At 43.9% G+C, this 16,618-nt stretch overlaps 1 protein-coding gene across 4 annotated transcripts in view; it reads right to left on the reverse strand.

Annotated features, from left to right (window-relative positions):
• The window catches only part of reps2 (RALBP1 associated Eps domain containing 2), a 292,361-nt gene that overhangs the window by 134,739 nt on the left and 141,004 nt on the right, over positions 1-16,618 (reverse strand). For all 4 annotated transcript variants that reach the window (XM_068040420.1, XM_068040419.1, XM_068040421.1 and 1 more), the window contains one exon: positions 6,140-6,246. In XM_068040420.1, the coding sequence (XP_067896521.1) occupies positions 6,140-6,246 (107 nt within the window). The remainder of the gene's footprint in view (positions 1-6,139; positions 6,247-16,618) is intronic.

Consider the following 16,618-nt stretch of genomic DNA (forward strand, 5'->3'; position numbering starts at 1 on the left):
GTTAAGCTGTGGGGAGGACACAAAGAGGCTGCAAAGAGATACTGCAAGATTAGATTAGATTAGAGATACAGCACTGAAACAGGCCCTTCGGCCCACCGAGTCTGTGCCGAACATCAACCACCCATTTATACTAATCCTCCACTAATCCCATATTCCCAACAAACATCCCCACCTGTCCCTATATTTCCCTACCACCTACCTGTACTGGTGACAATTTATAATGGCCAAATTACCTATCAACCTGCAAGTCTTTTGGCTTGTGGGAGGAAACCGGAGCACCCGGAGAAAACCCACGCAGACACAGGGAGAACTTGCAAACTCCACACAGGCAGTACCCGGAATCGAACCCGGGTCCCTGCAGCTGTGAGGCTGCGGTGCTAACCACTGCGCCACTGTGCCGCCCTAAGTCCTCAGGTACTGAAGCAGCCCGTGTCCAGATGTAGCAAGAACTGGACAACATGCAGGCTTGGGCTGATAAGTGCAAGGAAACTTCATGCCACACAAGTGTCAGGCAATGACCACCTCAAACAAGAGAGAATCTAACCATCTCCCCTTGATGTTCAATCACTAAATCCCCCACGAACAACACCCTGGGTTACCATTGACCAGAAACTGAACTAGACCAGGTCAGAGGCTAGGAATTCTGCAGTAAGAACTCACCTCCTGACTCCCCGGTGCCTATCCACCATCTACAAGGCACAAGTCAGGAGTGTGATGGAATACTCTCCACTTGCCTGGATGTATGCAGCTTCAACAACACCAGCCAGGACAAAGCAGCCCACTTGATTGGCACCCCATCCACCAACTTCAACATTTATTTCCTTCACCACCGATGCACAGTAGCAGCAATGTGTACCATTTGCAAGATGCACAGCAGCAACTCACCAAGGCTCCTTAAACAGCTTCCAAACCCATGACCTCTACCACCTAGGAGGACAAGGGAGCAGATGTTGGTGTACCTATACCCCAAGGACTGCAGTGGCTCAAGAAGGCAGCTCACCACCACCTTCTCAAGGGCAATTAGGCATGGGCAATAAATGCTGGCCTAGCCAGCGACACCCACATCCCACAAACAAATAAAAATAAAAGTGAGTGGGCAACAAGATGGCAGATGGAGTATACTGTTGAGAAGGGTGAAGTTATTAACTTTGGTCATAACAGAAAAGCAGAATTTTTTTTTTTTAAAAAGGTGCGCAACTTGTAAGTGTCGATGTTCAAAAAGACTTGGGTGTGCTTGAACAAGGAATGCAGAAAGTTCGCATAAGGAACAACTAGCGATTAGGAAGGCAAATGGCATGTTGGCCTTTATTGCAAGGGGATAGGAATACAGGAATAAAGAAGTCTTGCTACAATTGTACAGGGTTTTGGTGAGACCACATCTGGATGTGTGCAGTTTTGGTTTCTACATTTAAGAAAGGATATACTTGCATTGGAGACAGTACAGCGAAGGTTCACTAATTTGGTCCCTGGGATGGAGTGGTTGTCCTATGATGAGAGGCTGAGTAAATTGGGCCTCTACTCTCTGGAGTTTAGAAGAATGAAAGATGATCTAATTGAAACATACAAGATTCTGAAGGGGCTGGATAGGGTAGACACAGAGATTGTTTCTGCTCTTTGGAGAATCTAAAACACGGGGATACAGTCTCAGGATAAGGAGCCGATCATTTGGAACTGAGATGAGGAGAAATTACTTCACTCAAGGGGTTGTGAAACTTAGGAATTCTCTAGGCCAGAGGGTTGTGGATGCTCCATCGTTGAATACATTTAAGGCTGGGACAGACAGATTTTTGGTCTCAGGCATTCAGGGTTATGGCGAGCAGGTGGGAAAGTGGAGCTGAAGCCCAAGATCAGCCATGATCATACTGAATATCTGAGTAGGCTCATTTCTTGTGTTGTTACTGGTTTGAAGCCTTTGCCACTTCCCTATTTACCCCTTCTGCTAGGACACTGATCCCAATATGGTTCTGTTGGAGCCCATCCTGTCTCAGTACTGATGCCAGTGGCCCAAGAAAAGGAGCCCCTCTTTCCCATCCAACCCCCTTTAACCAAATGTTAACTCGCTGTTCTGTCTGTCTCCAGGTCAATTTGCATGTGGCCCAGGCAATATCCAGAGATCATTATCCTCCAGGTGCTACTTTTTAAGTTTAGTTCCCAGCTCCTTCTACTCCATCATCAAAGTCTGGTCCCTGTTCCCTACCTAAGTTGTTTATAAAAACATCTCAGTTCCCTGGAATACAGTATTTCTTCAAGCCTTTTCCCTTATGACATAGTGAAAAGTATCTGACCAAGTACCTAGTCAGGGTGGCCGGTGTTTTAGGTTCCTTCTCCCACTCCATCCCACTTTAGATGAATACTGATTACATTTATTTTCTGTGTACATGGTGTTACGACTGAGGCGGGAGTAATGCACTGTTAATTCAGTCCCATTACTCCACAGATCACAGCAAATTAGTAAAGTTTCCCACCTACTGGAAATTAACCAAATTAAACACTTTATTAACCCCCAGAATAAAACATACCAAACCAGGCATCTTTAAACAACAAATTAACTATTGATTAATAAATTAAATCTTAAACACTATTGAGATAAATATATGTCTAAAAAGACTTTATAACTTCTTATTCCTCCTAACCCTCGTGCACACACACATCCATTCAAAAAACAGTGGTTAACCTGTTTTAAAAATGATGCTTTAAATTAGAGCTGTTTCTTAGGAATAAATAAATAGCTGGGTTGTACGTCTTGGTGGGTTACGTTCCCAGATAAGTGAGGTGTCCCAGAGTCGAATATTCAGATGCCACTCGAAGTCTCCAGGCAAGTTGATGAACAGTCTGTAATGGATAGGCATTTAAGGTGCTTCCGCTGCAGTAGGCCTCACACAGACCTTTCAAAAAGGAGTATATCAACAGGTCTATTTAGATTTTGAAGTAGCAGTCTATCAGTAGAAACTTTACTGAGAATTCCAGAACTCCCAGAACACCAAAGGCAACAGAAAGTCACTTCTGAGGCAAAGACTTCTTAGAGACGGGAGTAAAAAGGAATTTGCTACCTCCAATAATTTTTTAAAAATTCATTCATGGGATTTGGGTGTCGCTGGCCAGGGCAGCATTTATTGCCCATCCTTAATTACCCTTGAGAAGGTGGTGGTGAGCTGCCTTCTTGAACCACTGCAATCCATTTGGGGTAGGTACACCCACAGTGCTGTTAGGAAGGGAGTTCCAGGATTTTGATGCAGCGACAATGAAGGAACGGCGATATAGGTTCAAGTCAGGATAGTGTGTGACTTGGAGGGGAACTTACAGGTGGTGGTGTTCCCATGCATTTGCTGCCCTTGTCCTTCTAGTTGGTAGAGATTGCAGGTTTGGAAGATGCTGTCTAAGGAGCCTTGGTGCATTGCTGCAGTGCATCTTGTAGATGGTACACATTGCTGCCACTGTGCGTCAGTGGCGAAGGGAGTGAATGTTTGTAGATAGGGTGCCAATCAAGCGGTCTGCTTGGTCCTGGATGGTGTTGAGCTTCTTGAGTGTTGTTGGAGCTGCACACATTCAGGCAAGTGGAGAGTATTCCATCACACTCCTGACTTGTGCCTTGTAGATGGTGGACAGGCTTTGGGGAGTCAGATGGTGAGTTACTTGCCTCAGGATTCCTAGCCTCTGACCTGCTCTTGTGGCCACTGTATTTATATGGCTACTCCAGTTCAGTTTCTGGTCAATGGTAACCCCTAGGATGTTGATAGTGGGGGATTCAGCGATGGTAATGCCATTGAATGTCAAAGGGAGATGGTTAGATTCTCTCTTGTTGGAGATGGTCATTGCCTGGCACTTGTGTGGCAATGTTACTTGCCACTTATCAGCCCAAGCCTGGTTATTGTTCAGGTCTTGCTGCATTTCTACACGGACTGCTTCAGTATCTGAGGAGTCACGAATGGTGCTAAACATTGTGCAATCATCAGCGAACATCCCCACTTCTGACTTTATGATTGAAGGAAGGTCATTGATAAAGCAGCTGAAGATGGTTGGACCTCGGACACTGCATTGAGGAACTCCTGCAGTGATATCCTGGAGCTCAGATGATTGACCTCCAACAACCACAACCATCTTCCTTTACGCTAGGTATGACTCCAGCCAGCGGAGGGTTTTCCCCCTGATTCCCATTGACCTCAGTTTTGCCATGACTCCTTGACGCCATACTCGGTCAAATGCTGCCTTGATGTCAAAGGTAGTCACTCTCACCTTACCTCTCGAGTTCAGCTCTTTTGTCCATTTGAACCAAGGCTGTAATGAGGTCAGGAGCTGAATGGCCCTGGCGGAACCCAAACTGAGCGTCACTGAGCAGGTTATTGCTAAGCAAGTGCTGCTTGATGGCACTTTTGATGACACCTTCCATCACTTTACTGATGATTGAGAGTAGGCTGATGGGGCGGTAATTGGCCGGGTTGGACTTGTCCTGCTTTTTGTGTACAAGACATCCAATAATGCAAAGATTCCTTTCCAGGGGTCTTTTCCTCTTTAGGGGAAACACTTACGCCAATGTAGATTTTTTTGCTGAGAGAGAAAGAGACAAATCCTTTCTTCTTTCAGGAAGTGCACACTTTGCTGGTTTGCCAGATCAAACTGGTTTTAGCCAGTCTTTACACACAGTCAAACTGATGCACTATGGCATGCGACCTCTCTCTCTTGCCGTTGATTGGAGAAACAGGCTTGTAGCTTGCACACACCGTCTTTGGAGAGACGAACAACTCTCAGTCTTAAAGGCACACAGACCCCCTTTAATTTTTAAACAACAAAAACACTTCCATGACAGTGGAGAGAGATGGAGAGAAGACCTCCGAAGGAGAAATACATCCACACGTTTATGATGGTGCTTGTTGCTCTCAAAGAGTTAACAGTGCATTTTCTCTCCATATGAACAGCATCACATTGCTTTATTTCTGCTTGCAAGGTTCCTTCATAATAGTAAAAATGGCCTCAGGTTCTTTGGTTATTTGTAGCATTTGCTGTAATTTTATTTTGTAGCCTCCTATTCTGCATAATATATCCCATATGAGCCCATTAATTCTTATTGTGAAACCAGTGCAGATACTCGTCAGCAGTCAAAGTAAAATGCAGCTGGTAGCTCACAAACGCATCTGCATGCTGGGCAGGCAATTCAAATTGTTTAGCATACTAAATGGTTATAAAAAAGGCTAATGAAGTTCTGGGATGCAGTGCAAATGCATAAAACAAAATCAAAACTGATTTCTATTTAATTCTGTACAACTCGAGGGCTGTATGCAATTTTTGGGCACGCCGCTGCAAATGGGTTGTGTTGCATTGGAGATGGTGCAGAGGAAAGCAAAATAAAAAGTTTAGGCCTACACCCTGACACTGGCATCTCTGCCAAGGCTCTGAGCATCATAAACCGCTCAACAGAATGGTATTTTCAAGCGCATCGTGGGTGAAGCTTCCTGCCTGGCCATTACAACAAGCGCTCGACCATCAGCTCCTGTGAGTCCCAGACTGCTGTGCATTTGCTGATGCACTAGGGAGTCAATCAGGCAAGCTGTATCGGGGGGGACAAACACATCAACTTGAAATAAAACTCCACAGCGTATTGAAAAAACTCAAAAGGAGACTCCAGAATTAAATTTGTTTTCATAGTTTTAAACAAAATTGAGAGAGGAAATGATGACAAGCACTGATAATGTAGATGTATGCAGGTTAGTCAGCTTGCTGTGTGACCACGACAATAAGGGTCAGGTTGTGTAAACTGCATAGCCTCCAGAAATGCTGTTTTTTAAAAAATTAAAACTCTCTCTCTTGCTCTTTTCAGGACCAATCCCTGCCCCAACAACACACATTCACCTCTCTCTGCATTGCATTAATGTAATGCTGATTTAACACCTTCAAAATACGCAGTTCAGTCAATATCTTTAAGGACAGGATTCTATTAGGGAGAAAATCTGTTCCTTGGTTCATTAGTAAATGTTCACTTCACCCCATCACATCAATATTTATACAGTGAAATCTTTTATTTTGCTAAAATCACACTGCACTCCTGCACTCTGCTTGATGAAACCCTGGATTTAGCTGCTCGTCAGTGATCTTGAAAAATTTATGAAGAAAATTAGAAGTTTTTTTGGGCTAATTGTACTCTTACCCAAGCATAAAATGAATAAGGAAGAGAAGTCTTGGGTACATAGTTCCCATGGATTTGTCCATCTGGATAGGCAACAGAGCCTGCTGTTGGGCTTCCTTCATGAGTGACTGCAAAACAAAAAAAAAGTGTTGAGCAAGTCATATTGAAACTTGAAGTTGTACAATGCAGTTGCAGCTAGTTACCTTAAGTTTATTGTGGCTCAAACATTAATCTTTCAACTATGTAATCTAATACCTCTGAATTTGTCAGGGCCATTGTGCAGGTAGAGGTACAATGCAAGTTAACTCATGCAATGCTGCTTAGCAAAAGATAACTAAATTGTGATTCACAATTTACAATATGATGCAACTGTGCTTGGGAATTTTGGCATGAAAAACTAAAATGATAAAAAGTCAAGTACAAGAGCCAGCCATTTGACCCATTAAAGCTGATCACTCAGAATCCCAAATAAAGTTGGGAGAGGTAGGGGGCAGCAGTGGTCTTTCAGCAACAGTAATTCACCTTGGAGTCATCCGTGGCTGGCTTGAGGTACATATATCCTTGATATTCCAGAGTACCGTTATGTTTTTTGTCTACAGAAAGGGGAATCCAGTGAGCTTGAAGACTCCTGAAGAATCTTGCTGTCAGTGTGTCTTAACATGGCCCTTTGGCCATTGTTGCAGCATTTGTATTGGATGCTGTGAAGGCACACAGAGCAATGAGAAGGCTGGATTTCATGTTGATCATGATTATGTAGACAGTGTCATAATCCAGAAAGCCTGGTCATAATGTGTAGAACTGGAGCTAATCTTTACACACCTTCATAAGCTTTTATTTACAGAGGTACACACTACAAACATGCACTTCTTAACCCAACAACCACAGTTTCCGTCTGTTCATATTAATAGGAACACAAATGAATTCCCAGTTAATTCCTACCACTTGCAAACAATTAAATACAATTAATATACAATTAACAAATACCCTTCTCGCTCTTGAAATAAAAATTAGAGATATGTACAACCAAAATTTCAGAATTAAAATCAAAAACCTCTATATCCTGTACAAATAATTCTTCTTCTTTTGGGCCTCCTTATCTCGAGAGACAATGGATACGCGCCTGGAGGTGGCCAGTGGTTTGTGAAGCAGCGCCTGGAGTGGCTATGAAGGCCAATTCTAGAGTAACAGGCTCTTCCACAGGTGCTGCAGAGAAATTTGTTTGTCGGGGCTGTTGCACAGTTGGCTCTCCCCTTGCGCCTCTGTCTTTTTTCCTGCCAACTACTAAGTCTCTTCGACTCGCCACATTTTAGCCCTGTCTTTATGGCTGCCCGCCAGCTCTGGCGAACGCTGGCAACTGATTCCCACGACTTGTGATCAATGTCACAGGATTTCATGTCGCGTTTGCAGAGGTCTTTAAAGCGGAGACGTGGACGGCCGGTGGGTCTGATACCAGTGGCGAGCTCGCTGTACAATGTGTCTTTGGGGATCCTGCCATCTTCCATGCGGCTCACATGGCCAAGCCATCTCAAGCGCCGCTGACTCAGTAGTGTGTATAAGCTGGGGATGTTGGCCGCCTCGAGGACTTCTGTGTTGGAGATACGGTCCTGCTACCTGATGCCAAGTATTCTCCGGAGGCAGCGAAGATGGAATGAATTGAGACGTCGCTCTTGGCTGGCATACGTTGTCCAGGCCTCGCTGCCATAGAGCAAGGTACTGAGGACACAGGCCTGATACACTCGGACTTTTGTGTTCCGTGTCAGTGTGCCATTTTCCCACACTCTCTTGGCCAGTCTGGACATAGCAGTGGAAGCCTTACCCATGCGCTTGTTAATTTCTGCATCAAGAGACAGGTTACTGGTGATAGTTGAGCCTAGGTAGGTGAACTCTTGAACCACTTCCAGAGCGTGGTCGCCAATATTGATGGATGGAGCATTTCTGACGTCCTGCCCCATGATGTTCGTTTTCTTGAGGCTGATGGTTAGGCCAAATTCATTGCAGGCAGCCGCAAACCTGTCGATGAGACTCTGCAGGCACTCTTCAGTGTGAGATGTTAAAGCAGCATCGTCAGCAAAGAGGAGTTCCCTGATGAGGACTTTCCGTACTTTGGACTTCGCTCTTAGACGGGCAAGGTTGAACAACCTGCCCCCTGATCTTGTGTGGAGGAAAATTCCTTCTTCAGAGGACTTGAACGCATGTGAAAGCAGCAGGGAGAAGAAAATCCCAAAAAGTGTGGGTGCGAGAACACAGCCCTGTTTCACGCCACTCAGGATAGGAAAGGGCTCTGATGAGGAGCCACCATGTTGAATTGTGCCTTTCATATTGTCATGGAATGAGGTGATGATACTTAGTAGCTTTGGTGGGCATCCGATCTTTTCTAGTAGTCTGAAGAGACCACGTCTGCTGACGAGGTCAAAGGCTTTGGTGAGATCAATGAAAGCAATGTAGAGGGGCATTTGTTGTTCACGGCATTTCTCCTGTATCTGACGAAGGGAGAACAGCATGTCAACGGTCGATCTCTCTGCACGAAAGCCACACTGTGCCTCAGGGTAGACGCGCTCGGCCAGCTTCTGGAGCCTGTTCAGCGCGACTCGAGCAAATAATTACGTTGCGAGAAACCCCTCAGAGGACCCCTAACAATTTTTTTTGCAAAACAGGACAGTTGAGGACTTGCATCCACCCATTTAATTTGAGATTTCCTTTCTGTCCAGCATTTGTTTCAAGTCAGCAATGTCAATCAGTCACCATTTCTCACTCTCACTTTTTGTAAAGTATACATTATCGCACAATGAACGATTATCTACATAACATTCAATGGATATACTATCTTCAGTATACCATTGTCCAGAATCTCACTTAAATTGTCTGACAAACAGAATCCTATATCCACTACCTCCATAAGAGCCTGTGCTTCAGCAACCAAAGTGCCTTCAACAACCCATTTTATTTTCTTAACTTCCCAAGCAAAAGGACATTTTCCATTCTCATCCATTGGAAATATTATGAAGCCAGCTGCACTAGAATACCAATCAGAAACATTAGCATGTGCAGCATTACTAAAAATGACTGGTTTCATGTTCTTTGGGTCACACAAGAATGGGAACTTAAGTACGCATTTATCCAGTATTAATTTTTTTAAAGTTTCATTTGCCCTTAAATAGTTTTTGATTTTAGAGTGTTTCATCATAGTACTCAACTCCAACACATCAAAACTAGCATCTGGTCAAGTTTAAGTGCACAACCAGTTCAACTGCGCAAACAAGCTTTGCATTGCTCTCACTCTTCATTAGATACATCATCTTTCAGTGATGACCTAATACGATTAATCGGGATGAGAGTAACACTCTCGAAATAGGATTGTTGATTTCAAGCTATGACAGATTGACTCTGCTTAATATCTAAACTAGTATATTTAAAATCCCCAAAAGGTTGACTCACAATTTTAAATTCTACTCTAATCTCATTAACAACACATTTCTCAAATTCTGCAATACCAGTCCATAAGAAATCATCAACATGCATAGTGAAGATGCCTGAAACGGTTTCTTTTATTTTACCAATAAAACATTGCAGGATCTGATTTTAGTTGAACACAACCTATTATCAGTAGAGCAGATCTCACTGATAAATACCACACCCTGGAAGCATCATTCAGGCCATAGATGCATTTGTTTAGTTTCCATAGTTTACCTTCTGCATCTGCTGACTGAGTGGTTTCAGAAATACTTCTCTCTGAAAAGTATCACCCTGCAGAAATGCTGCTTTTATGTCAATTGATCTAAACTCCAATGAATGTATGACCAAAAGAGCTAAAAAAAAAATAATTAAAATTATTTTTGACGCTGTGGAAGAGTCCACTCTAACATTTGTATCACCCAGTCGCTCTTCAAAACCCCAAGCTACCAGCCTCGCTTTAGCCTTGCAAGTCCTACCTGCAAGGACTTTTTCAGTACAAATTTACCGATGTGACAAAGCTGGTTGCCCTGTGTCTGGTAGCTCAGAATAAAGTCCAAACTCTCTCCATCTAATTCCCTTTGCTTTGCCTCCCAGTTTATCTCAAAGTTTATAGGCAGCTATCAAAACTTCATGATCATGAAGACTTCTGCTTCTAGTTTTGTTAAGAGACTGTTCTGTGGCCTTTATTTCATTGTCGAATCTATTCAAGCTATGGCTTCTACTTGCACTTTTGTGTCTGTTGGGACTACTACTGCGAGATCTTGCACTGTCAGAGGTTCTTTCTGTGGTACATGATTGCTTTCTGTCGCAAGAGTCACTTCCAGACCCACTATCAGTACTTGCACTGTGCTTTTTAACTATCCACTCTGTTATGAATACTGGAGTTTGTAGTATGGTTATGTTTTTAAAAACGGACATTCGGAGGGAACATGTGACCTCACACAAAAGCTGTCCAGAGAAAAGCCATAGGTCTTGGTTACCATGAGAACAAGGAACTCAGATCTGAGACACTTTTGAAAGCAGGGTGCAAGGTTTAGCACCTAAAGGACAATGGGTTTCGCTCTCCCAGACTCTCAGATTGTAAACAGGGTGCCAGAGGCTCTAAAATGCAGATCTGAGTTGCAAACTTTAACACCTGGAAACAAAAGGTGGCCTAGGTGGTTTTGCTATGGTCAGACTTATGGTCTCCGAGAATTGCCAAAGACAAGCGACTATTGATCTGGAAAATTTCAAGAGGCTTTCCTCGGCTTGTGGGCTGAAAGGAAGACACAAAGACCAGCAGTTAATCTATGTCCCCCCCCGCCCCCCCCCCCCCCCGCTAATCACTGACCTCTCTGCTAAGGTAAATAGGCCCTTCACCTCCACTCTATCCAAGCCCCTCAAAACTTTGTACATTTCAATCAAATCTCTCCTCAGCCTTCTCTGCTTCAAGGAGAACAACCCAAGCTTATCCAATCTTTCCTCATAGCTGCATTTTTCCAGTTCCTCGTAAATCTCTCCTGTACCCTCTCTCCTGCAATGACATCCTTTCTGTAATGAGGTGACTAGAACTGCACATTGTACTCAAGTTGTTGCCTAACCACTGAGTTATACAGTTCCAGCATAACCTCCCTGCTCTTATATTCTACACCTCGGATAATAAAGGAAAGGATTCCATATGCCTTCTTAATCATCTTATCGACCTGTCCTGCTACCTTCAGGGATCTGTGGACAGTCATTCCAAGGTCTCTCACTTCCTCTACAATTCTCGGTATTTTCCCATTAACAGTATATTACTTTGCCTTGTTTGATCTCCCCAAATGCATCACACTTCTCTGGGTTGAATTCCATTTCCTTCCTCTAGATTCTGCTTCCATCTGGTTCAGTTCAGGGCTATGGTCTCCCAGGGGTTAATGTCAATTTTGTATTTCTTCATGTTTGCTTTCAGCACATCCTAGAAGTGCTTCTTCAGTCCTCCTCTGGTGCATCTGCCCTGACTGAGCTGGGAGAAGACAACCTGCTTTGGGAGCCTGGTAGCCGACATCCAAATTATATGACCAACTCAATGAAGCTGATGATGGATAATCATAGCCTCGATGCTTGTGGAGCCTGCTTGTGAGAGAGGACACCGATGTTGATGTGCCTGTCTTCCCACTTGATATGTAGGATCTTCTGCAGGCAGCGTTGATAAAATGACTGCAGTGCTTTGAGGTGCCTCTTTTACGTCATCCATGTTTCATCCCCATACCGTAAGGTAGGGATCACGACCGCATGGTTGACCATGAGCTTGGTTTCAGTTTTGATGTCGCGATCTTCAAACACTCGCTTTCTCCGGTGGCCAAAGGCTGCGCCTGCAGATTTCAGGCAATGCTGGGTTTTTTCTCAGGTGGAGGGGATAGTTCTGTTAATTAAGGGTGGCATTGGTATAATAGAGAGATGACCTTAGTTCTGGAGATCAAGATGTAGAATCAGTTTGGGCAGAGATGAGAAATAGTAAAGGTAAGAGGTCACTTGTGGGAGTGGTATATAGGCCCTCCGAACAGTAACCACACTGTAGTGGGGGGAGGAAATACAGGATGAAATAATGGGTGTTTGTGAGAAGGGTATGATGATAATCATGGGTGACGTTAATCTGCATATAGATTGGACAAATCAGATAAGCAAAGGTAGCCTGGATGATGAGTTCCTAGAGTGTTTTCATAGAGTCATACAGCATAGAAACACGCCCTTCGGCCCACCAAGTCCATGCCGACCATAATGCCTATCTATACTAATCCCACCTGCCTGCATTAATTCTATATCCCTCTATGCCTTGCTCATTCTAGTACCCGTCCAGATGCCTCTTAAATGTTGCTACTGTTCCTGCCTCCACCACCTCCTCAGGCAGCTCATTCCAGATACCCACTATTCTTTGTGTGAAAAATTTACCCCTTTGATCCCCTTTAAACCTTTTCCCTCCCACCTTAAATCTATGTCCTCTAGTTTTAGTCACCCCTCCCATGGGAAACAGACTCTGGTTATCTACCCTATCTATGCCGCTCATAATTTTATATACCTCTATCATGTCCCCTCTCAGCCTCCTTCACTCCAGGGAAAACAGACCCAGAAAATCCAATCTCTCTTTATAACTCAAGCCCTCCAAACCAGGCAACATCCTTGTGAATCTTTTCTGCACCCTCTCTAGCTTAATCACATCTTTCCTGTAGTGCGGCGACCAGAACTGCACACAGTACTCCAAATGCGGCCTAACCAACGTTATGTATGACTGTAACAAGACGTCCCAACTCTTGTACTCAATGCCTCGGCCGATGAAGGCAAGCATGCCATACACGCCTTCTTCACCACCCTGTCTACCTGTGTTGCCACTTTCAGGGAACTATGTACTTGCACCCCAAGGTCTCTCTGCTCAACAACACTCCCCAGGGCCCTGTCATTCACTGTATATGTCCTGCCCTGGTTTAACTTCCCAAAATGCATCACTTTGCACTTGTCTGCGTTAAATTCCATTTGCCAATCCCTTGCCCACTTTCCCAGTTGATCTATATCCTGTTGTAACCTGAGAGACAACCTTCTTCACTGTCCACTATACCACCAATTTTGGTATCATCTGCAAACTTACTAATCATGCCCCCTACATTCACATCCAAGTCATTAATGTATTAGACAAACAACAGATGGCCCAGCACCGATCCCTGCGGCACACCACTGGTCACCGGCCTCCAATCTGAAAAACAACCCTCCACTACCACCCTCTGCCTCCTATCACCAAGCCAATTTTGTATCCAATTTGCTAGCTCACCCTGGATCCCATGTGTTCGAACCTTCTGGACCAGCCTACCATGCGGGACCTTGTCACAGGCCTTGCTAAAGTCCATGTAGACAACGTCCATTGCCCTGCCCTCGTCAATCCTCTTGGTCACCTCCTCGAAAAACTCAAGTAAATTTGTGAAACATGATTTCCCACGCACAAAGCCATGCTGACTATCCCTAATCAGACCTTGCCTTTCCAGATGCATATAAATCCTGTCTCTCAGAATCCCTTCCAATAACTTTCCCACCACTGATGTAAGGCTCACTTGCCTGTAGTTCCCTGGCTTATCCCTTCTGTCCTTCTTAAATAAAGGCACAACATTAGCTATCCTCCAGTCTTCCAGTACCTCACCCGTGGCTAACGATGATACAAAAATCTCTGCCAGGGCCCCAGCAATCTCCTCCCTTGCTTCCCATAGCATCCTAGGATACACCTGGTCAGGCCCTGGGGATTTATCCACCTTAATGTGCTTTAAAACCTCCAACACCTCCTCCTTTGTAATGTTGATATGCTCCAGGATATCGCTGTTCCCTCCCTTGAACTCACTAGCTTCCATGACCTTCTCCATGGTAAATACAAACGAGAAGTATTCATTTAAGACCTCACCCATTTCCCGTGGCTCCACACATAGATTACCACACTGATCCTTAAGGGGGCCTACTCCCTCCCTAGCTACCCTTTTACTCTTAATATACTTTAGAATCTTTTAAGATTCTCCTTTATCTTATCTGCCAGGGAAATCTCATGGCCCCTTTTCGCCCTCCTAATTACCTTCTTAAGTGTACTCCTACATCCCCTATACTCCTCAAGGGACTCGCTTGATCCCAGCTGCCTATACCTGACATATGCCTCCTTCTTTGTCCTGACTAGACCCTCAATATCCCTCGTCAACCAAGGTTCCCTAAACTTGCCAGCCTTGCCCTTCCATCTAACAGGAACATGCTGGCCCTGAACTCTTCCTATCTCACTTTTAAAAACCTCCCACTTGCCAGACGTCCCTTTACCTATAAACAGCCTCTCCCATTCAACTTTTGAGAGTTCCTGTCTGATGCCATCGAAATTAGCCTTCCCCCAATTTAGGACTTCAACCTGAGGACCAGTCCTATCCTTTTCCATAACTATCTTGAGGCTAATAGAGTTATGGTCACTGGTCCCAAAGTGCTCCCCCACTGACACATTAACCACCTGCCCATCCTCGTTTCCTAAGAGAAGGTTGAGTGTAGCCCCTTCTCTAGTAGGGCCATCCACATACTGCTTCAGAAAACTATCCTGGACACACTTAACAAATTCTACCCCATCTGATCCCTCAGCACTAAGGCAGTCCCAGTCAATATTAGGGAAGTTAAAATCACCTACTATTACAACCCTATAATTCCTACGCCTATCTGTGATTTCCCTACATATATGCTCCTCCACTTCCCTCTGACTACTGGGGGGCCTATAGTATAATCCCATCAAAGTGATCACCCCTTTCTTGGTTCCAAGTTCTACCCATATGGCCTTGCTGGACCTTTCGGGACAGTTTCTTGCAGCAGCACGTTCCAGAGCCAGGCAGAGAGCAGGCCATACTGGATCTTGTACTGTGCAATGAGACAGGATTAATTAATGACCTTGTCATGAAGGTGCCCCTCGGTAGCAATGATCATAATATGATCAAATGTCACATTCAGATTGAGGGAGAGAAGGGTGAATCTATGACTAGTGTTTTAAACTTAAATAAGGGCAATTATGAGGGCATGGAGGCAGAGCTGGATAAAGTAAATTTTACTCAAGTAAATTAGGTTAAAGGATAGTCAGTAGAGATGCAGTGGCAGAGATTTATGGAGATATTTCAGAATACTCAAACGATACATTCCAGTGAGAAAGAAAGACGCTCCATCCGTGGTTCTCTAAGGAAGTTAAAGCTAGTATCAAATTAAAAGATAAAGCATATAATTCCGCAAAGATGAGAGGCAGGTCAGAAGATTTGGCAGAATATGAAGAACAGCAAAGAATGAGTAAACGGTTAATAAGGAGGGAGAAACTGAAGTGAGAGAGAAAACTAGCTTGAAATATAAAGAGAGTAAGAGTTTCTACATGTATTTAAAAAGGAAAAGAATAAGTAAAGTGAGCGTTGGTCCTCTAGAGAATGTGTCTGGGGAGTTAATAATGGAAAATAAGGAGCTGACAGATGAATTGAACAGATATTTAGCATCTTTCTTCACTGTAGAAGATACAACTAATATCTCAGACATAATTGTGAATCAGGAGGTCAAAGGGAGGGAGGAACTTAAAACAATTACCATCGCCAGGGAAAGGATACTGAAAAAAGGGGAACCTGTGGATGTGATGTACTTGGATTTCCAGAAGGCATCTGACAAGGTACCACATCAAAGGTTACTAAGCAAAATAAGAGCTCATGGTGTATGGGGTGACATATTAGGATGGATAAAGGATTGGTTGGCTAACAGGAAACAGAGAGTAGGGATAAATGGGTCCTTTCAGGTTGGTAAGCTGTAACTAGTGGAATGCCACAGGGATCAGTGCTAGGGCCTCAACTATTTGCAATCTATATCAATGACTTGGAGGAAGTTACTAAGATTTTATAAGATTTTGTCCAAGACCTTAGCCTTGATGAAAGCATTCAAATGTGCAGAAAAAATTGAACTAATTGAACCCATTCTTCTAGAGCAGGACGACTATCGCACAGAACAGAAGACAATTTGAGATTTTACCCATAGGCTAATTGACCTCCTGGTATTTTACAAAAACATGCTCAGTCACTTGTGAAGGCTATGCTTTTTTTGCCTGTAAGGTAACAACCAATTCTAGTATTTTATCAGCTTAACTGTGATGTCAATGTTATGACTCAGTTATGACATCCTCATAAGTGGACGCAGCTGTTCACAAGAGTTGCAAGACACAAAACCACATTGCATGCTCTGTTTACGATCATCATCATGACCATCATCACTAGTGATGGCTCATTAAACTAACTCCAATAGGAAAGCATCGGGCTTGGAGGTAGAGGGAAATATCACCCATTAGAAAAAGTAAAGAAGAACTAGAATAAGCACCGAACTGGAGCAGATTGTTAGACTCGCAGGGTATATGAACCGCTTGCTTGGCCTTCACCCTCAAGGTTCATAATGTTGCCCAAACCTCTCGCATGTTACAGCCCGATAACACAATGCTCAGCATTTCCTATTCTGTAATTCACACAGGAACAGTCACCATAAATCCAGTAAACACTTTTTAAAATGTAAAGCTACTGATAC

Source organism: Heterodontus francisci, chromosome 10, assembly GCF_036365525.1.
Source record: "Heterodontus francisci isolate sHetFra1 chromosome 10, sHetFra1.hap1, whole genome shotgun sequence".
In the NCBI taxonomy this organism is placed as follows: Eukaryota; Metazoa; Chordata; class Chondrichthyes; order Heterodontiformes; family Heterodontidae; genus Heterodontus; species Heterodontus francisci.